We start from the raw sequence: 23,329 nt of genomic DNA on the forward strand, positions 1-23,329 counted from the left end.
ATCGCGTGTTTTGTGCTGTGCTTCAGTGATTATAGTGCGAACTTGAGTGCTGGAGCAACATAAAAGGAGCAACAAGTGGAAATGTGAAACCTGGAGAGCCTTGTAGGAGGGGTTTAAAGGTCACGCCAAATTGAGGGAATTCATGTGTAACTGAGGCAACATTATCGGGGCAAATTAATAGAATTTTCCCAGAATTCTCACTCCAATTCCTGCCCACGTTGCAGCAACTTTTCACTCCACTCTGGAGCGTCCTTTTTGTCAGTCTACGCTGCGAATCCTTCCGTGTGTGACGTTATTGTGCCGGTAGAGTCACTGTTGTCGCTCGGGCGGGAGCTTGTGCAAAAGGATTTCGGGGTCTGTGATGTTTTCCAAGTGATGGAGATCTCCTTTTTCCTTCGCCTCGAACTGAAGGCCTCAACTATTGACAATGTTAGCGATGCGTCGTGAAAGTGATCGACCATACGGAAGTAGTGGATCATCTGGAAACGGTAGTAATCTGGTGCCCAATATCAACAGCGGCTATTCGTCTTATCCTTCAAACGGTGAGTCTATGGAAAGGAGCACGCCGACGGCTTGCATTGAAAACGAAACTTGAAATGATAAAAGTTTCAAAACTTATCTAGAAATCTTCTGGATTTTTTTTTATGTCTGAAGTATTTCTTTAAATATCATATAAAAATTATATGAAATCCTACTGAAAAAGTGACTTTTATCTCAACAAAGAGACAATTCTCATTCTACAGTAAAACTCTGTTAATTAAATAATTGCTTTGTCTCTCAAAATATAGTTTTCCCAAAACGATTCTCTAATTCGACAACAATTTCACGATTTAATAATCGAATTATTTTGTCCGTGACGGGCAATGCAAACTCTCTCTCAGTCGAAGACGATGAAGAAATTCTCACCTGACCGACGGCATTTTCGCTCGTGCTAATCTGTGCACATTCCTCTCCGCAGAAACTTCTTGTCTCAGCAGTTCTGCGGGTCCCACAGGAGCGGGTCTAGATGAGTACGTGGACATCCTGCAGGTGCAGCAACTCCTCCTCGATTCAACGCCATCCAGCAACGCCAACTCGGGCACATCCAGCACTGCTAACAACTCAAAAGCACGTCCTCGCGTCAATTTGCAGAAAGCCGCCGAGTACTCGAATCAGGCACAAGGTGAGACTCACTCGCCTGGGGGACACGTTGGTTGGGGAAGCGCTTGGGGGCGACGAAGGGAAGCCCGGATGCTTGTCAATTAACGCAATTACCACGAAAAGACAAGGAACTCTCGCGAGAGAGATGGGAAGCCCTCCAATTCCACATATTCAACATGATCTAATTAATTAATTGAGCCGAGACTTATGCCAGAATCTTGCGTACATTCTCATTTCCTGCTTTTTCGCTTAATCCACTCTGCGCTGTGTTGTAGGAATTCTCATGGCTTGTCTTTTCTTGTCTCTCCCCCAACAATAGCGGAATCTCCGTCCAGGCGCGTCCTGCTTGACTATCCGAGTCCCTATCTTTATGGCAACTATCACCACACGTCGCCCAGTGAGGATTTAGTTGCGCTATGGTTTGGCGGGAATGGATCAGGTCAGTTCACATGGATTTTATTACTAAATCTCGCCACTCATGGGTTCATCCTGTGCGCCGATCGCCGCACATTGTCAATGTCCAGCCTATGCCTCACTTATTACTCACATGCGATCCAATGGGATAAGCTCTTTTCATCTCATTACACACCTTTTTCCTTCTCATCTCACCGCGATTTCACCACGGCATGGCTTTCGTCAAATGGATCCAAATGTTTCCTCGCGAGGATAATTTTTGCTGGTGTGTCGAAAATGAGAAAAATTTCTCGTCTCATTGGCTAATTTCCTGCCGAGCTTTGTTTACTGGTCCACATTCTCGTGGCCTGAGAGAGCGCAGAGAAGAAGAAAAAAAAAACATATATTCTATTTTCTTCCGTCACACTTTTGCTCACTCATCGATCGCGGGACAAGTTAATCCCATTAAAAGATCATCTTGCATTCTCTCCGCCAGACAGGGGACTCTGTGGACCCACGAGAAGCGCTGTCACGTATCCCACAGAGTGCTGAAAAAGCGAGAGAGGACACTGGTTGTGGTTGAAGTGGAAAAAATTGCGTAATCCATATAGAATGAGTGAAAATTTGTCACTTTGGCAGAAATAAAAACACATCGCGAGTTCATCTTCACTCTGTTGGCAATGGGAGGACTATTAAATGGGGATGGGCGACTATTTCAAGAATATTATTATAACACACACTATTTTGTCACCTGAATTCTCATACTGATGATTTATTATTTACTTCTTTCCTTCGAAGTCATGTCGCCGAGGGAAACATTTTCAGAACAACACATCCGTCAAAAATAGCCTCTTGATCGTGGCAATTAGCTTCTTTTGCTAATTTTCACTCTCTTTCCTATACCGTTGACACTCAGCATCAAATAAAACTCAAGCACAGGTTTAATAATAGGATGAATGGAGGCAAGAAAAAAAAGTGAGGAAACTTATTTATTGTTCAGCTTCGTTATTCATGTGACCTTTTCAACTTCATTACACTTTCCACGCTCGTAAAGTGCAATTTTTCTGCAAGAAAGTCTCGCATATTTTGGGCTTCTTAGCCGCGGAATAATGGGCAACAACACTCTTAAGGAACTACCAAAGCACCTTGACCTGAAATTGCGTTACGCGCCAGTTTACATACTTACCACCAGTGTGCCCATGCAAATAAATAACACAGAGTGAGGAAAATTAAAAATTATTGAATTGCCATCGACAATTCACGAATCTTTCATAAGAGAGCTGAATCACATCTTACCGAAAATTTATGCATCTCTCCACGAGCTTAAAAAGTGCTCATGAAGTGCTGTTGAGCTTTTCGAAGGTGTGATTTTAATGTTTGTAAACTCGTTTTAAGGTCGTTTTCGGTGCCAAACAATATTTTTTTGGCTCTCATACAAAAATTAATATCACGAGTTCCTCATATTGAGAGTTTTCATGTGTTTTCAAAAGTATAATGCAATTCCAGAACACTTGAGCACTTTTGCAGCCATATATTATGCAGCACAGCTATGAGCAGAGAGTATGAGATGGAGTGACGCAAAAATATTGTTAAAGATTTATCGGAGTGGCGCTTGGAGTCTTTTTCTCCCCCTTCTCAATTTGATTAATCGCCAATGCTTAGTATCCATTCCGTGTTTATAAACCGCGATATAATAAGTTTTCAAGACGATGCCTCGGAGTTTCTCTGGCCACAAGTCCTTTTATTTGCGGGCCTCGCCACACGCATTATTTTAATGTGAAATGCAGAATGAGGAGAATGAGGTACTTTGAATGGACGTCGCGTTGTGCTCCAGTGTTTGGCTGATGGTGTTCCGTATGAGGGAAAAGTTTTAGAGAGCAACTTCTCCAGTGAGATGATAAATTATCTCACTTATGGATTAATTGCTGCCATCCGGAGTGCGATAAATAAGTCACCGAGACTGTTCCCAACCGTTCGAAATCTGTTTTCGTAATACGACAGCCACAATTAGTCCGCCACTTCTGCGCCCGTCCTCCCATTCCGGAGTCGCTCCATCACACAAGACACTCACTGCAAATGCTTCTTTCTTGTAACATACCAAAGAGAGCCACTGGCCACGATGAAGTTGTCCACTCTGTGCAAATTTCGCAAATGAAAAAAAAACCCTACATTTTCCGTGGCCTCACGTAACACGAGTTGCAGGGGAAGCTGCTGGTGCAGCGCGGAGACGTTTGCATGGGCAAAAGGAGCAAATCGCGTCACCCTCTCGAGCCATCCATCATGAGCAGCATTGAATTTCACGCTGCAATATTCCCACAATTCCTGCCGTTCAAATTGAAATTGTCATTGATAGAGGACGAGATTAAAATAAATTATTATATCTTTCCGATTATGGTGAGTCTTATTCACTCAATTTTACCAAAGATAATATTACTGAAGATACAGAAAATTTATCACACCACGCGTCACACAAGATGAGATGTGTTGGAGATATTTGCGTTAAATTCGCTCAGTTATTGCTAAAAAGCTTCTGGAAATCGGTTTATAAATCAAGTGTAGAACGTTTGGATCTTTTACGATTCAATTTCCATATTTTGCTCCCTTTTTATTGCTCAATAATACATAACATGGAAGGGTAAGGAATTATAGGTAAACTGGAGAATGGATGGAAAGTGTAAATACTTGAAGATTTATGGAAATACTCGAAATTGTCATTTATATTCTGCAAAGGTGTTAATTGCTGATTCTCATTCAAATTGCACTGCCTTAATTTTCTACGCCGAGACACTTTCAAACACATCTCAAGCACTCTGAGAGCATCCAGAGTTGAGTTGGATGGACAGAAAACCTCCCGAGTGCAAGTGAAAAGTGTGAGAGATGAGGACGTGTCATGCGGAGTTGGCTACTTAGTGTTTGATCAATTTGATGAATGAAAGTTGACGCTAATGATGATCGCCGATTACCATCGCAGCCTCTCGCAGCGTCCACGTAGAACAGAAGCCAACTCATGTGTGCGCTTGCTCTTATCAAATCGATCGTTCACTGATCGCTTCATATGTGCGATCACGCTGAATGAGTGTCACTTCTTCTCACCTCACCTCCTCGGGCCATTCATCTTTCTGCTCGCCCCTTTCCCAGTGCCGTCGCCGTGTCGTTTCTTTTTGTCTACTGGCGTTGCACAGTGACTCCTCGACGTGGCTACAATATGTTGGTAGATGTTGTTCAAAGTGTGGCAAAAGAGAAGGGACTCGCTTCACTATTTGGCGGACAAGCGTAGGCGCACTTAATGTATATGTTTATTATAGAGTTACGTTAGAAATTGTGTATAAATTTTATGAATGAACTCGCTGCACGTATTCCCTCTCGCTCTGTCTCCTGTACACTATGAATTGGAGCCACAAAGAGAATATCTCAACCTACACGCTATTTGCTCTGCTTTTTTCCATACAGATATACGAGAATTGCATAAATTCATTCATGAATGTGTCTCTCCTCCAGCTCTATGGCTTTCCAATACATAACGCCGAAGAGTGTCTCAATGAAATTTTGTGGGATGACTCGAAGACTGCGCCAGAGTGTGATTGGCCCTTGAGAGACGAAATTTCCCAGTCGCACAGCGTGCAACATAAATCCACTGATATGAAGTGTTGCACTTTTCACGGCTCTCGCGCTGATGTTCTTCCAGCGTCGCTCTTGTGAAATCAAAATCCACTTTCATAGAGCCACACTCTGGTTCTTATGAATGAACGGAGCTGAATTGAAATTTATGCAAATTACCACTATATAATATAGATGGTTATGTAAATTTTAATGACTCTAAGGAAATTATATGATATTTCAAATGGATTACTTAAATACCGTATTAAATCGACACTCACCTCAATTTCGGACCATCTGGACTGATTAATGTGGTGTATCCTTTGGAAAAATTGTGGGTGGTTGATTTTGCGTGAGGGCCAGAGCGGCTCTGCAGTGAAAAGCGTCATCATTAGACTTTTGGACACGAGTTGATGTCAATCAGGGGCTCCCAAAGCCGAAGAAAATAAATAAGTTAGACACAGATCACGAAATAAACACCAACATGACTTTAATACTCTCCATTTCGTCTTCATTAATGAGCTATGAAGGAGCGAGATACAAAGTCCGAATATTTGGGTGTTAAATAAATCTTTACACTTGAACTGAAAAGCCCGACAAAATCGTGCCAATCAAATGTAATCGGTCGTACCTATCAGAAAAGTCTCAATGGCAGCCGCACGAAGGAATTAAGATTACCGTCTCGAGACGCGCTCCTCATATCGAGGGAGAGAGAGAGACACTTCCTCTGCCAAGATTTATCTGCGATCGTGTGCTTTATTTTCTGGCCTTCGCTCTTTGCTCCGTTCCAACGCGCGCCACACCGAAAAAGTTCATCCACATGAAGACAATAAGGCAAATTAAATTTATTCAAATTTTGCAACATCCGTTCTGTGGCTGGAGAGCTTTCGCGATCGTGTGTTGTTATTTGTCAACTTGGGAGAGTGACGAATATATAGTTTGCCTAGACGGAATAGTGGAAGGCAATCTGCGGGGAAAAAACATGATCTTATTGTTGTGTACAAGAAAGCGCCCACGATATTGGCGAAACGCGCTTGATTGACGACTGACCAAGTTGATTTGGTCATTCATAAATTAAGCCTTATACAGCAGGAGGCGCAGAATGGGCTAATAAACATTCAAGAATATTCCTACAACCATTGATAGTTTGTCTTTTAATTACCTCTGCCACCATTTGGGGAAACTGTTGGATATTTAGCTGAGAGATTGATTGATTCCACATTCCGCGAAGCACTAACATAAACTACTAAAATTCATATATTCATTTTTCTTTTCTTTTATGAAAGCTACAAAAGAAGACTTGGAAGACAGAAAAGCTCATTTAATTTAATTATCGCTGTGCAAAATCAATGCTTTTGGGGCTTAATTTGCAAATGGCAAAATCAATATTTTCCCCTCGATGGAATTAAGTCACACCAAATTGACTTTATTCCCCATTTATAGCTTTAACATCGGCGAGGATCAACCGGAGAGTTATGCGAATTTCATGGTTCAGTGCATTTGGCGGATGTGTTTTCTCCTCTTCCACTCCTGCCAAGAGTGAATAATCACTCTGGTTGATCTCTTCGTGAGATCATCACATAAGGAACTCTCCTCAATAGGAAAAAATGTTGATTTGCATGCTATTCATCGGTACATGAGATATAAATGCAACAAGGAGAAAAAGCGTCTCCTCCTTCATGCAAAATCTCACTTGATCTCCATCGTGTCTTTTGTCTTCCTAAACCACGTTGTCGCGCCAATAAAATGAAGTGTGTGTGCGCCCAGGTATAAGATATTAATGTAAATTCAAACATATCTCTAGGCGAAGCCTTTTTTCTGCCTTGCAGTCCTCCACATCACTCGATGTTGTCTCCTTTTCACCTCAAATCTCTCATGAATTTTGCGCTCGAAAAAAGGCACAGTGTACACAAAACTGAGATGAGAAACATGTGTGTGACGTCGTCTTGACCATATAATATTGCGTTGGCGTCCCATTCTCCGTGTTGTGTGTATAAATTATGTACTGGCCACGCGCTATGTCCATTTATGTAAAATTGTACATGAATCCCTCACAGCGAGACCAGCAAGAAACATGAACTTTTTGTCGGACTATCATTGGGTTCTGTCTCTCCTTTTTACTATTCTCTGCTGATTGCAGACATAATATAAATATTGCGCTGATGAGATGTTGGACTTTGATAGCATGGCGGGAAAGGGTGACAGACGAGAGAGGGTGGCGAATTTGATGGGGAGGGGAAAAAGGCGCATAAATGTCAATTGAGAAATAGTTTCATGGAGATGTAATATTCAGCAACCTGTTGATTTCAACCATCGCAGTTCCTCAACGACTATCATTCCAGAATCGCTGAGTGAAAGGCTAGACAAGACGTGTTAGAAGCATTTAAGAACGTGCATGAAGTTAAAATGCCTTCATAGATAAGAGAGCATTTCATGTTATGCTGAAATATTGACGCTTTTCACTAGATCACGCTGGAAGGTTGAAACACACCGATTCACGATATGCAAATACCCCCTAATAGGCCTCTCAGTTCTCTTATCGTAATCGATACTTAATGTAACCATTTATATTGATTAGCATAAAAGAATAATTTATTTGTTTGTCAGCGTCTCAATATTGAATTACCCTGCGCGAAACGGTGCAGTTTATGGTGGTGATCGAAATTACACTTTTACCCAGTAATCACTCGCGATCCTGAGCCATAAGTCACTCACTACTTTCCGCCTGTGTTTTTTCCAATATAGAGCTGCCTTACGGAAAAATCGTCACATGCCAAAAATATCAGAAGCAGCATCATCAGCCACAATACGCGGTGGTGGTGTGGAAAAAAAGGAGAAAAGATCATGTGCTTCGGACCAACGTCACAACTGATTACTGACCGTCCGTAGAGATTGTGTAATGTGGCGAATCCCGTTGGTCAAAATACCTAAATATAGCGTCTTTCTCTGCACAAGGAACGCGCACATCTTCAAGAGACATGTGTGCGATCACGTCTACTCGCCGCTGGTATTTAAAATTAGAGCGATAAACAGAGAAAAATGCTCATCAACAAAACTCTTACTTTTCTAATATTGGATCAGTGACTAAAATTAGTCGATCGAAAATCGTGGGCCTATTGATGAGGAAGATCGCGATCGCGGGGGCCCAGAAGCTAAAAATAGTCATTATGGCGAGCGTGAAAATGGCTCCTTTCCTCACGAGCGGCTCACGAGCTCTCGCTGGTGGTTCTTTGAGGCTGGGCGGGCCGCGATCGCGATCAAGACAATTGCATGATCTCTGTCACCTTCATCACCCAATTGCAGCTGACCCAGTCACTTTCGCCAGCCAGCAATCATGCCACGAGCTACCTCACATCATACTGAGTGCATCTCAATGAAATCACGACAATTAATGTGGCGATTGTGTCAACTCACGCGCTCGGCGTCTGACACATTGTTGCGACCTCACGACAAATGTCCACCTCCTCGGCGGGAAGATCAGCGGAGATCATATGTAATTTACGGTGCCATAGTGCCCGCCCGATGACGGCTGAGATGGGCCCACGTATTGCGGTTAATGCCAATTTTTACGCGTGCCCAGCAGCATGCTCAAGTGGGCTCACATAGTACGAGGGTGTGGGAACCCAAACACAGTTCATCAGCTCAATTATAAAAGACCCACTTGGTCGTGTGGGAAAAGATAACATGCACACGCGTCACCAATTTGCCAAAGAGGTGTCAATTCATTCATCAGACTCACTCTCGTCGCGCGCGCGGGGGTGATTTGAATCAAAACAAACACTAGATGACCAGTCTCCACCTCTCCTTTCGCCCCCACCTGGTCAGCCGCGGCGGCCGGCAATTTTTCATGCACGCCGCGGTGACCCGCTGAAAGATCACTGCTGTTCAAAGTGTCTCAATAAAACCAGGCTGTAAAATGCGAATTAATCATTTTATTCCACCACTCTATACTTTTATTGGGATTCCGTGCACAATTGATCAATCACCGCGTTCAATAAAAATGAGGTAGTGCGACTTTATTGGCATTGATATATTGGTGGAAAGATATTTATGCACTGCGTATAAATCAGCGAAAATCTCATTGCCCGTGTTCAGCACGAGGAAAAGTGGCCTTGTTCTGTCAGGAGAAAGAATTTGCTGCCAGCGATAGTGCATTTAAATTAATCAGACATATTTGCAAGAATGTATTAAATGCATTAAACTGTTGTTTGCGGGAGCTTTTGGAAAAACACTGTGCGGAATCACTTGGGAAATATACGCTTTTTCCTGCTTAATCCACACACGTGTCTTATGCGTGTTGAGAGAGTATTTTGTGTGACCTTTTCGCCGGGAAATTAATGTGAAATTATAGCGACAATAAATGGCAAAATATATATATTGAAGGAATTATGTATTGTTTGATGTAGAAAGTGCAAAGTATACACATTACTGTGGAGGCGCCCAGGTGAGGGCGTATATTGGGAAAAGGACGACAATTCCCTGAATTGGCATTTGCATACTGTGAACTTTATGAATAATACATTCGCGGATTGGGGATGAGCCGCATGTGGAGCACGAGTTGAGGAATTTCACTCTCATCAAGGGATGACTTTGCAGCCTGAGGCAAGAAAATTTCACAAATGCCTCTCTTTCACGCTGCTTGCGTTGAATCTCATGGCGCTCCTTGAGTTGCCCGCATTTCTCCATCACTCACAAGCGCGCCGCGGCGCGCGGAGCTCCACCATGATACGCATTGGCAGTGCGTGTGTCGCTATGGTTTCCTGGCTGGGGCGCCTCGCTTCCCCACGCCCCGCGGCGGAGTATTTTCTCCTGCCATTCATGCCTACGGCTTGAATTCATGAATGAACCTCTCCTCCGCGGCCCGTCATTGGTTTCTCGGGCGTAGTAAGGGGTAGCGCCGGATGGCGGTGTCCTTGAAGTTATGGCGCATGCCACTGCCCTTCCCCAATGCGTCAATCGTCCTTCTCTCTGCTCGGCGCTTCTCTTCAATGAAATTACGTAATTTCCCTGCCGGCCGGGGCGAAGGGATTTCACGCGATGAGCAAGAATGAAGCAACAATGGATGATGTGCTCTTTTGGTTCAACAACTTTTTTATTGGTGCGAACAGGGCGGTTGGCTTCGCCACAAAAGGCAGAGCGCGCGCGAGGGTGTGAGGATATATGGTCCCGGCGACGGCGAGGGCTTTACTTAATTTATTATTAAATTTGTGGAATGCCGGGAGTTTGAGGCGTCACGGCGAAAAATCAATAAGCCCCGTGAAAACTTCTCAACAGGCAAGGTGAGTGCCGAGCGAGAGAGAGAGAGATGGCCTCTCTCCCTCCTCCTTGGCGCCCCGTTTGCCCAGGTGAGCTTTTACGCGCCGGATGAGGAGCTGGTGTACTGAGAGATGCCATTCATAGTCCCATTTGCGTCATATCGCCCAACCCCCCGAGCCAACACCCCGAAAATGCGTACGAGGTAGTGAGTGAGGAGTTCCGGTGTATCCTTTTTTAGACGAAGCGAACAATGCCACTGTGCGGCATGTCTTATTCACCATCGCTTCACGCCATGCGTAAATAATTGACGCGTGAATGTGATCGCACGAAAATAAAACAATTCCTCCGCCGCATAAACACATGAGGATCACGTGCACCGTACACATCATCCACCCACCATTTTGGGGTTGGAATGCCGCAGCGAGATCTCGTGGTGGCTAATATTACGGAGGATGGCACTAATAGGAAATGATGTGAGCTGAAACTACGTCATTTTACAACGATTTTTGCGCCACACCATCTGTTGAAGAAATGTGAATTTAGCACCCAATAAACAAATATCCACACGCAATTCCCGAACAAGCAGATTTTCACTCGAAAATAATTATGATTTTACTTGTGTGCGGAAAATTGGCATTTTCCCTCGCTGGGTCTGTGTGCTGCCGCGAGCGAGACGTCTTAGGCCACCGTAAAGGCAAATAGTAAACGTGGGTAATTATTTTTAGCATGGGCCAATGCCTATTTTTACTTGATTCATCATCTCGTCTGTGAATTATTGTAATGTTTGGATGAGGTGGAAATCGCAATTAACCACTAATTTTCAACACCCAAAATCAGCAACCATAATTTGCGATATGAAGTGTTATTTACACAAAATTGATTTTGATCGAAGACATCGTGTCGCTTGGGACTTTTCTCTGCTCCTTTCTGCGTTTCTAGGAATTGTGTTCATTGGAGAAATTTGTGTAACAATCTCTAGAATTTTATTCAAATGATTTCACCTAATTCCCAAGCTCCTTCGGTTCATCCTCGAATGCTGGGAATTGTCGTGTATTTTCTTCGCGCGGACTTTGTATGAGAGAAAAATGATGAATATGAAAATAGACACATGACTTATTTAATGTGTGATGGAAAAGGCTCAGCGAGTGAGTTACGCGAATGAACAGCTGATCGATGGAGTACAGAGTGTGTCTATTTAAATGAATATTATTTCATTGTGTATCCCAAAGGGGACTCGCTACAGCACACCAAGACACGAGATTGAACTCGAAATAGCCTCAAGAGTTCATTATTTTGGCTATGTGTGATGAGTGAAATGATGTCGACAGTGTTCTGGGGAAATTCCTCCAAAACACGAAACACGATATAGTATTACCAATTTTCTCACAACATTCCTGCTGCGCAAACATAGTGAAGAATTTATTGTCTGAATTATAGATATGAAAATTTCACGGTGAAAGTGGATTTTCCATGTCTTTCCCAAAAATAGAAGGTCCCGAAAGGCAGCCACAGAGCATTTACCGAACTGAGGAGAGACTTTGTCAGAGGAAAATGTCCTGAGAGGCGGAGAGAAATGCCTAAAATGCCTCAAGTACGTGGTGTGAGAGAATATTTTCCTCAGTATAAATAGGAATGGTTCGGTGGCTTGAGCGGGTAGTGAAAAAGAACTCACGTCTCATGCTGAAGTGGAATTTCCGTACCATAATTCCCGAGTGGAACATAGTGCTAAATTTGAGCTTGTGTGTGTCAGATGATGAAGATGCAGCGGCAACATAATTTATGAGATATTGTGCGATCCAATTGGTAGCATTTATGTCACATTCCGGGCAGGTTGCGCTTGACAGGTTGCATCTCCCATATCCAAATGAATAGGCTATCCCGAAATAGCTGGCAAGTGACGTTAATCATTTGAGAATTCCACTCAGATAAATCATCGCAATTTTTTCTCGCACACTCGTGTAGAAAATAATGCTTCAAATGTTTACCTAAGAACGCCAATACGACGTCAGATATTCTTTTTCTGTTCAACTCCCTCCACAGCCATCGGCACCACCCCCCGAAAGCTCATCTTCTTGGCATGAAACGTCAAACATTGGTCATTCGTTGTTGGCTATTTTTAAGGAAAAACAACATACCATCACTTTTATTACACTTGTACGTAGAAATTCGCCACGTCGTCAGCAATAGTTGTGCTTCGGCACTGTGTGTTGCTCTCTCCTGTTTGGGATGAATGCCGCAAAAAAGGCCATTTCGAAGACAGCCGAGATAAAGTATTTGGCTGATATAAACATCAGCGAACCACATTCACAATCCGAAATCCTGACTCTGGCGCGATGAGCTGTTCTGGTTTAATTTTAGGCTCTAACATTCTATTTGTGCCACCGTGACATCGTAAATACTGGTGAGATTTTGAGTAATGACACAACAACAAAAAGAACTCCTCCCGTTGATACACAAAACGTGGAGGATAAGGAAGAACATTGCCGTGGGGAAATTGCCATTTTTCACATCCCTTCACATTACTAATCCCACTACATCGCTAAACTGTGGCGTTTCTGAGGAATTGCAACGTCTTACGGCTTATGCAATGAAGAACTGCTGAAGCCTTACGATGTGTTCTGCAGGAAAATAGGGAATAATAGACTAATGATTTGAGCTGAAAGAGGAAATTGTTCTGTCTTAAAGTAGCAGCTCAAATTTGTCATATCTTTCGTGCACTTTGCACATCACATATTGTCACAGATTATTCTCAATATTGCCCATAAATTGGCCTTTTTGGAAACAGATGTGACTCTCTTGACATAATTCTCCGTGATAGTGATCAGTGCTGATGGATTTACAGTCAGTGAATTTTCTGTTGATTCCAAAGATCGCGCCATAAATTCCGCTATCTGATGGTGGAGACATAGGGGCGCATCGCGGCGTCTTTCCCCGCGGGAAAACTCCACAGGTGATAAATCAATTGGAAAATTGATCTTTTTGCGTCTCAGCGAAATTGGAGATGAATTTGATTCCCTCCCAGCGACCTTCTGGATGTCCCCTCCTCATTGAGATGTCCAAATAATATGTGGGATTCATCGCTCCCGCCCCCCTGCCGCCCCACCGCCCCGCGTCAGCGGCGGCCGGCGGCGCTGTAATATGGAAATGATAGCCGATGGGAAGTGTAAAAGGCGCGTGCCGAGCGGCGTGACGTCATTGGATGCTGCGCGCGGTCCAGAGAGGAGCACGGCTGGGGCGGCGGCAGCGCTCCCCACCAGCGGGACGCTGCGGGGTGAGACTTCCTGGTTTTTCGCGCGAAAAGGCTCAGCGCGTCCTGCGGCCTTCCCCGGCTGCACTGCGTGGCATCAATGGGGACGCCGAGTGGCTCCGTCGCGCCACAATGGGCTCCCACCCCGCGCCGTGGAGCGTGGTGGGGAGCGCCCGAGCGTGAGTACTCAGTGGCCCAGTGCTCATCCCCACCAGCGCGTGTGCTCCATTGGTGCTCGCCCATCTCCCGGCGGTGAGGCGCGTTCTCCGGCTTCGCTCGAGCGATTCCCCCCACAGTGCATTCATGGAGCGCTCTCCGACAGTTCATTCATAAAACCAATTGTACCGTCGGCTCGCGGCTCAGTAGTGTTCGGACTATCGCTTCGGACGCAACATCACGGCGAGTCGGGAAATCGATTTTACCACCACACAACTCACAGAGAGAGAGAGTGTGTTAGGAATCAATCCACCGAGCAAAGTGATTCTCCGGTTCATTCGTGAATTCTGTGCACAATCCACCGAGTGAGGGTGATTTTTCTTCTGGATCCGCCAGAGCATCTCGCGGAGAGGACAGAGTGTCATTAGCGTGGGTGACTGAGAACGCGTTCGCGAGCACCGTCGCTACTGGTGGCTCGTGACTCCTTGTGGGCATCGGCAATCTGTGCGAAGAGGCAAAAAATCCCACAAATAATATTTTGCTAATAGGCGCACGAGATAAGGCTGCGTGGGTGAAGTTTATACACAAAATAGAGAGAGAGAGAGGGAGAAAGAGTTCACAACACTTGAAGAAAACTCCTCAAGTGTTGCTGCGTGGTGAACAAGTGTTTTGGTGATCGCACTCTTGGCTCAACTCAAAATCCAGGTACATCATCTGATGGCGATTGTAATTGTTCCAAATATCTGTGCCCTGCCCCAAAGTGTCTCCCCCACCCCACCCCATCGCACTATTGTTGTTGGTTTTTCGGCAAAGTTCCCAATGAGCAAAGGCCGCGTTGTCGTAAATTAATTTATTTTATTTTTCCGCTGTGTGTGCTAATAATGATTTCCTCAAATGGCAATGCATCAGTGGGCGTCTCTTAGCAGGATTTCTTTAATACATTCCCCAACAATAATACGCTAAATTTTCTCATCGTTTCGAAATAAACAAGAGTGATTCGTGGCGGTGTCTCTTTTTTGCGCTTTTCTCGGACATTTTTGACGAAAAAGGAGCTGTGAGTGCTTTTGTGCGCTTTTTTTTTCTCTGCCCTCTTCTCGCCATGAAACTTCTTTTTCTCTCCCAACAATTCGGGTGTGTTAATTTATTTGTCCAATTTAGAGACACTCATTTTTTATTATTCCTCATCACTTTGACATCACTGGAGTCTCTCGCGTATATTACAATATTCATAATTTCCTTTTTCGTCAAAACTGATTGTGCGTCGCTTTTTTTCTCTCTGGTGTCTCTCAATGGCGTTGAAACGCTTCTTTCACTCCGTGCAGCTGAAATGTGATAAAAATAGTGACGCAGTGACGACAATTGTACATATTACATCTGTACGCACGCCGAGGGACGCGCGCGATAATTTACATGGCGCGAAAGCCCGTCCTGACGCCATGGGGTTGGGGGAGGGCGATTACGAGGCATCTAAAGACCCAGATAATAGCACCCAGTGTCTGGTCAATATTTTATCACATCGAGAATAGTTGATTGTCGCTCGCTATTGCGTCACGCGTATCGATTTTGGCCTCTCCCCAACGTCGCGGTGACACCCGCCCGACCATCTCACGATACCGTCGGCATTTCGTGTGCCACAGGCAGCAGCGCGGTGGTCGGCCAACCTGTTGATATCACGTACACAAGGTGGATTCTCACTCTTGAACTTGGTGCGCTCCGTGGCGTCTCAATTGACGCGAACTGTGTTGGAGTGTCTGTGCAATCGCATAGACAAATATTAGCCATGAGGGCATCCATACTAAATGCATCACAAAGAAGTGCTAATTGGCGCTAAAGAGCGTTTAAGTTGCGATGGGATGCGGCATCAATAGCGTCTCCGTTCGCCCATAAGTGGGTTCTGTTTTTAGCAACAAGTCCTAACACTGACACAATTTTCATTAAACGCTGCCTTCTTAATTTGATAATGAATTATTAGATTCACATGACCCATATATTGGTGAATAAAACAAGTAGATTTTATTGGTAAAGTCAGTCGTGTCAATTGTTTGACCGCATCACAATTACAATTAATAAATTGTCATCTCACTGTGTTGTTGGCATATCATGGGGATTGAGAGGAGCATCTGGTATTTAACGCTCTGTCCGCTGGTGGCTACTTGTAGGTGGCGTTGCCCCTGGACCACCTGCCACGGCCATGATCATGGAAGGGTTGGAAACCCTCGTTGCGCCATCGCATCACGCATTCCTGCTCACTGAATCCGCTGCCGCGGCCCATTTCAACGTGCTCAGCTTCGACACTTGCCTGTTCAAGTCGGCCACCACCACATCGTCCAGCATCAGCAGCCACACGAGCAGCCCGGCCAATCATCACGGCACGGCCACCAGCAACACAATCACCAGCTGCGGCAACGGGCCCAGTGGCAATCTCAACAACAACACCCTCAGTATCAACCACAATCTCAGCGCCGCCAACCAGCAGCAGCAGCAGTCGCCCCACCAGGAAGCGCAGCAACAGCAACAGCAGCAGCAGCAGCAGAGCTCGGGTGGCGGAGGGCATCCCCACTTGAGCCTCCTCACCGCGCCCGGAGCCACCGGCTCTGTGGGTGCTGAGGCGCCGTCCGTCGCCGAGGACGTCCAGGTCGTCTCGGAGTCGCAGCAGGGCGATCTCAACACACCCGTCACCACATCTGGTGACATCCCGTCGTTCTTCGGACCCGCCACTGTCGTCGAACCACCGCCAATTACCGGTGAGTCCCCATTTTCTTTGCTCTTTTCACTTCGCGAGCCCTGCATCGAAAATTATAAGATCTCCACCAGCGATTTTAGCGATATTTTTCCATTGGCTGAGTCGCCCTTGCATGGGAAAATGGGAACATGATGACTCGCCCAGCTACAAAGAGTAATTTATCGAAAATTGAGGAAGCGAGAGCAAATAAATAAAGCAAATGATGCAAGTTGTAAGATATCCCATTCTTCCTTATATCTTGCAATTCTCGCAAGGCTAAGAGGATATCAGTCGCACAATAAGAGAGTCAACAGTGAAACTTTCCTCGAAACATTTCTGCTTTCTCCTCTGAAGACGAAAGTACTGAAAATGCACGCGCATCTAGCAGGATTGATAGTATTTGCAGTGGTGGAAAGATTGGAAACTTTCAATCCTTTCACAGTCAAGCAATTGCTACTTTAATTGGCAGCGGCAACTATGCAAAACTTTGAACAATATAGTGGCATGTGCCTCAATTTCTGGCAGATTTATTGGATCTAATATAGAGAGGGTAGAATAAAATGAAAAATTGGCAACTATTAAATTAAAAGTTCTTCTCCAATCCAGCAAGAAGACAATTTGTGTGGGATTTTGAGCATTTGATATTGTCGCTCCAATTGTTGGAGTTGCGTTGCTCCTTTTGTGCACTTTTGGGCCACAATATTTGGCAATTCGCGAGCAGAGATACATCATGCGACACAATTAATCTCCCGGCCATTCTTCTGCCTTATTAAATACCCCGATATTATTATTGTTCCAAATTCCCAATGAGAAATTTGCTGAGCTGAGAGGAATGGGATAAGGCCATTTGATGGCTCGCCTGTGTGTGTGTGTCTTGGCGATAGCGGATTTTTTCCGGCGTACAGAGAGCGGCAGAAAGATGGAGAGTACACGATGGGGAAATGGGAGAAAATAGCAATTAGCATTGTACACAAGAATAACACGCGGCAGTAGAAGTATAAAAGGTAAATGACTCGTTAACATGGAGCCAAAATCAGTAAATCAGAAGCTGAGTTCATCATTCCTTCGTGTCTTTTTCAAGGTCTCTCGGCATATAGATACCGAGACACCCCCGCAGTGTCTCAATTCATGATGGCAGCCGAGGATGGAAACGCCGGTGGATGCCTCAATTGCCAGCCGGTTGCTACGCACGCGGCTGAGAGGCACAGAGTCCTTGCCCATATATATTTATCCTGCTTTCGCCCCGCGTGGCTCGACCTAAGGCACGACGCCGATCGAGAAGGAGCCTTCTAAGCTCTTAGGGAAGCGCCCACTTCGCACCCAAAAGGGCCAATTGAAGCGAGAGGCCACGCGAGTCCTTTTCACGTCGATGCTTGTTGTGTCAATTTTCGGGGGTGTGTCGATGAAGGAAGCGCCAAAAAAGAGTGTTTTGCCTGTCGCAGCATTGAATGTCCACAGTGGACTTGTGGCGAATGCTGCGGCACTCCCGCTGGGGCCAGAGATGCAGCACACAAAGGAGTGTTTTGGCTCAGAGAGAGAATAAAAGTCACACTTTGCTTCTTAGAAATCGCGTATTGCTGATAGTGCTTTATCGCGCTAGGAATTCCACTTATTCCTCACCCAGACTTTATCTCGACGATATCAATTCAGCAATTGAAAAATACATAATAACAATAGTGCACAACGGCTTCCGCTCCAGCCGAAAGTTTAGTGTGTGCTGGCAAATAGCGCACAATTCACATATATATATATATACACTGGTCGCGCAGTTGATATTTGTATAAACAGAAAAACAAATTATGGTCAGCGCTGTGCTGAAGAAGTGGCAGCAAAAAAAGCGTTGTCTGTGGAAGAAATCAAAATAAACAGAAATCTTTCTTCATGCCTCTCGCCCGTCTATTAGCTCCTCGTCATCCAGTGTCAGTTGGCGAGGAGGAGAACCGGCACACCAACGTGGAGAGTGAGAGAGACTATATAATATTGGAGGTTCAAAATGTGAAATGGAATTTATCGCGTTGTCAACGAGTCAATTCAATTATACATTGAATATTTCTAGCATATGCAGAAATGATAATTACACCACTTAAGATTTAGTTACTGTTTCTCACTCTCGCCATGCCATGGAGACTTTAATTTACGATGCAGGGCGAGGCTGGGACTGGCGGGGACGTGCCTCGCGAGTGGCCGATGATAAGGAGCTGGGTTGGAAATGAGTAATTCGGAGGCATAGCGCGCGCTCACACTGTTGGCCCCACAGTCTGTTATGGGTGTTTTTGGTCTTGGTGTCGTTGCAGGTTCCATTGAGTCCGAAGACTTGTCACTGGAGCCACAGAGCACGTCCAGTCCGTGTGGCAGCCTGTGCAGTCCGCTGAAGGAGGAGCGCAGCAGCCCGTCGTCGATCATCAAGGAGGAGACAAGTAATACCAGTAGTGCTACCATGTATCCCCATCATCATCACCATCAGAACCATCAAAATGCAGCACAACAACAACACCACCATGCACACCACCAGCAACACAATAGCCACGATACACAACAACACAACACGCTAAACAATCAACCACATCAACACAACAGTCACCACCAACATCACAGCCACCACACCACACAGCATCAATCTCCGTCATCTGCATCGACTCCAAATACGTCCGCCCACCATCAACACCACAACCACCACCAAAATCCGCAGTCCGCGGGCAAAATTTCATACCGTGGCATTTTCACAGCTACCGGCAGCCCGGGCATGGGCCTCACCACCGCCCAGCTGGGGTCGCCGCAGCTCGCCGTGATGCCGGGCCAGATGTCGCCCCCGTCCGCCGGCCTGGGCAGCTGGGGCCTCCCGAGCCCCGACAAGACCCTCTTTCAGCCGCCCATGTTCAGCCTGCTGGGCCCTGGGCCGCAGTCCGGCAACACGGGCCAGACCCACTACGCCAACCCGGCGACCACCCAGAGCCCCTCGCCCCACCATCACGCCTACGGCGGCGAGGAGCGCCCCCACCAGCACGTGGAGCTCCTGGGGCTCAACATGGACTGCTCGGGCATCATCCTGAAGCAGCCGCCGAACTACAGCAGCTGCGTGCCAACGTCCCTCTCCTCGCTGGACATCCAGAGCTCCGCCGGGGACATGCATCAGTATTCGCGCGGCCAGGGCTTGGGTGTGTCCACGCCCAAGTACCAGTGGCTCGACTCGCCGGTGGAGTACGGCAGTCCGCAGCAGTCGCTCGTGGGGCCCGGGCCCTCTTCCTCCTCGTCGTCAGTATTGATACCCAAGCAGGAGGCCTTCGTCTCCACCAACACCTGCTCCAGCGACTCCAGCCAGCAGCACCAGCAGATGCAGCAGCAATCCCAGTCCGCGTATCCAGTGCAGCTGGCGGAGTACAATCCGTCGACGAGCAAGGGACACGAGATCCTGTCGCAGGTCTACCAGCAGAGCCCCATTCCGCTCAAGCTGGTGCCGGTGAAGCCGCGCAAATACCCCAATAGGCCCAGCAAGACGCCAGTGCACGAGCGCCCGTACGCGTGTCCCGTGGAGAACTGCGATCGCCGCTTCTCGCGATCGGACGAACTCACCCGCCACATTCGCATCCACACCGGCCAGAAGCCCTTCCAGTGTCGCATCTGCATGCGATCGTTCTCGCGATCGGACCACCTCACCACGCACATCCGCACGCACACGGGCGAGAAGCCCTTCTCGTGCGACGTGTGCGGGCGCAAGTTTGCGCGGTCGGACGAGAAGAAGCGCCATGCCAAAGTCCACCTGAAGCAGCGCATCAAGAAGGAGAGCAAGATGCAGCAGAGCCAGTCCAGCGCAGCTCCACCGTCCGTGGTGGCGCCCAACAGCCACCATCACCACCCGCCGCCGCAGCACACGGCGCACCACATGCTCCACGACGACATGATCCCGATCATTGCGACATCCTCCACGTCAGCCTTGTAGGCCGATGCATCATCGATCGATAGCATGCGAATCACGGATGACACAGTCACGGCACAGCACCTGTTATACGCTGAGGACGTCGGCGGGGACGCTGAGGATCACGACCTCGATCTCAGTGACTTCAGCGTCGTGGATCCGCACACGCTGGATCTGGTGAGTGACGATCCCTTTTCACTCGCCCCGCTGCCCGCGATCGCGCCCGCGGACGAGCAGCCGCTGGTGATCCTCTTCTTCCTGCAATAATGGCAGCACAGAGTCTAACCATTGCACAAAAAGCAACATACTGAATGTGGTGTTTCCCCCCCAGAAAAAAACCAAGATCGATGGAAATCTATGTTGTGTCAATGTGTTCTAAAAAAGAGAAAAAAATGGTAAAAATACGCAAGATGTTAGTATAAACTACATATTGGAAAAAATGAAAATGTGATTGGTGGAAATCTGTTTTTCGCGTGATATTGATCGATGATCGATCAACACTCTAAATTTGAATTATGATTAGATAAAGAGAATAAATTTAAAAAAAACGACATTAAATTATAGCTGATTACGTAATATAATAGATGTTTTATCTCAACTACTGTGATCTCAAATAATAGACTTTAATTTAAAATATTAAAAGTGTAAATAATGAGTTGATTCATTAAAGAAAAACACAACAACATAGTTGTGATCTCTTGTAAAGAGATTATATTTCTGGAAAATACACACAAAGAGTTCACAATTTGGTCTTGTATTGTTAATCGGTGTATTTTGATTTTACTTTTTTCATTTCACACAGTGGAATTTATTGACAAACGACGTTCATAATTATGATGTGCAATCTTTTCCCAATTTTTCTCTATTTTCTATGAGATCAGCTGAAATATTTTATTCAAATGATCGAGTTGCAAAATATCACATTTCGTTGGGAGTATTTTTGAATCATTATAATCAACTGGATTTGCAACTGAAGATTTTTGCCATAATGACATGAAAAGGCCTACATTTTCTATGAGAATTTCTGTCTCTTTTCAACATTAATCTCATCTCTCGCCTGACTATCGTCTCTAGATAGATCAATTTCCAAAATTGAATAGAATGTACATTTTAGGCCATATTAGATAATACTTATTTAATTTTGAAGATGTTATTAATCTGTGTAATTTAACATGATATAAATATTCTAATGTAGAGATAAAAAAACAAGAATACAGAGAGATGTAAAGAAAGAGGAAAAAAAGATGAAAAAACTAATATTGAATTAAAATACACAAAATTAACAATGGCTTTAATTAATATTAGAATAAAAAAAAACAAGATGATCGTGAATTGTTCAAATATTCATCAAGCCAGAAAAAAATCGTTTGAACGCTCAGAAGATCTTAGAGACAAATTGCCAAAAACACAGTCTAGATCAGTATCATCAAGTGACAATTTTGACGAGACCGTTTCTGAAAACCGTTTCACACCCCCAAAAAAAAAGAAATATTAATGGAAAAAAACACATAAAAATGAAAAAAATAATATGTAGAAGTATATAACATAAAACATGTAACCTCAGTCTTTTACATTCCATTATAATAAAAAGAAAAAAAATGAAGTTGTGTATAAAATCTCAATCTCTTATTATTAGTTATGGATATACAAAAAAAACATATTCAATGAAAACAATTCTCTTCAGTTTCTTTGTCGTGCATTAAAATTGCAAATAAACAGGTTATTAATGGCCTTAAAAATTCAGTGCAAAACTTAAAGAAAAAAAATCGTATTACAAAAAAGTGCCCTCAATTTTCATAATTTTTCCAAAAATAAAAGTCACACTCCTTTTAGATACACTTGAAGTATGATTATTCTTTTTGTACAAAAGAAAAATTATATATTCACGTAAGAGTTGGAATGGAAATACATCTCTGAACAAAAAAAAAGAATCAATTGAATTTATTATCAATTGCATAATGTAAATATTTGTGGTGACGATTAAAATTTTATTAACTTACCGTGTTGATGAAACTTTCATCTTTTTTAAATATTCGACAAATCGGCCTACATATTGTATTTCAAATTATTAAATGATATATTGTACTAAACAAACAAGGTGAAATATTGAATGTAAATTGTATAACATTACTAAATGGTGTTTCATGAAGATAAATAAAAAAAAAGTTCATTCAGTGGTAAATATGAGGGCATTGTTTATCATCTCTATGGAAAAAAAAGAAAACATTTCGCAGCTAAACGTAAAGTGTGAGGTAAAAAACAAATATATGTAAAAGCTGTAACGAAAGAAGAATATTAGTTCCAAATGTGAAAAATGAAATATTTTTAATTTCATTGCCATAAATGATTGAATTCAAAAGAGGATAAAATAATTGTGCCATTCATTTTTTGAATTTACAACTTCTATACACGTTCATCTTTCAGCGTACACGAAAAAATTTATATATTTAAAAAGTAAAGTAATATTTCTGTAAAAAAAAATGAGAACAGGATGTTTAATTATTATAATCATTGTAAAAGGAATTATTGTATAATTAAAATTACAATTATACCTACACATTAATTAAATTTAATAATGACATAACAATCAAAATATTGCAAGTAAAATAAATTATAATGTTGATACTAAATACTGCTTTTTTTACTGGATTTCTTTCTGGGTGTTTTTTTTTATTTCTCAACGGCGGAAAGTCTTGTAATTCGAGTAAATATCATTAAAAGGTGATTTTAGGAAAATATATTGTCCTACATTCTCGTGTGTAATTTATGGCGCTCCGAAACAACAGTGGCTCTTTATGGATGAGCATCAAGAGAAATTGAGTATCGATGACACTCTGCAAAGAAATCGTGACGAGAGAAACAATATAAAGAAGACTTGAGTTCTTGAAAAAGTTGAAATTGATGA

The 23,329-nt window shown here is 44.2% G+C and overlaps 1 protein-coding gene across 2 annotated transcripts; it reads left to right on the forward strand.

Annotated features, from left to right (window-relative positions):
- Positions 1-271: 271 nt before the first annotated feature.
- LOC132264590 (early growth response protein 1) lies at positions 272-21,744 on the forward strand. 2 transcript variants are annotated; one of them, XM_059764837.1, is made up of 5 exons: positions 272-542; positions 959-1,162; positions 1,460-1,579; positions 15,949-16,533; positions 18,806-21,744. In XM_059764837.1, the coding sequence occupies exons 1-5, from the start codon at positions 428-430 to the stop codon at positions 20,446-20,448; spliced, it is 2,667 nt and encodes an 888-aa protein (XP_059620820.1). In that variant the 5' UTR covers positions 272-427; the 3' UTR covers positions 20,449-21,744. The 2 variants fall into 2 exon arrangements, with proteins under 2 accessions (XP_059620820.1, XP_059620821.1); XM_059764838.1 differs by lacking the exons at positions 272-542; positions 959-1,162; positions 1,460-1,579 and adding an exon at positions 14,001-14,494.
- Positions 21,745-23,329: the final 1,585 nt, after the last annotated feature.

The sequence above is a fragment of the Phlebotomus argentipes genome, unplaced genomic scaffold, assembly GCF_947086385.1.
Source record: "Phlebotomus argentipes unplaced genomic scaffold, Phlebotomus argentipes genome assembly contig_2, whole genome shotgun sequence".
NCBI lineage: Eukaryota > Metazoa > Arthropoda > Insecta > Diptera > Psychodidae > Phlebotomus > Phlebotomus argentipes.

Excerpts from the sequence above, each read along its gene's own strand:
- LOC132264590 (XM_059764837.1), top strand. The coding sequence starts at position 428 with ATGTTAGCGATGCGTCGTGAAAGTGATCGACCATACGGAAGTAGTGGA. Across the intron at positions 543-958 it reads TTCGTCTTATCCTTCAAACG|AAACTTCTTGTCTCAGCAGT; the intron begins GTGAGTCTATGG and ends TCCTCTCCGCAG. Across the intron at positions 1,580-15,948 it reads GTTTGGCGGGAATGGATCAG|GTGGCGTTGCCCCTGGACCA; the intron begins GTCAGTTCACAT and ends GGCTACTTGTAG.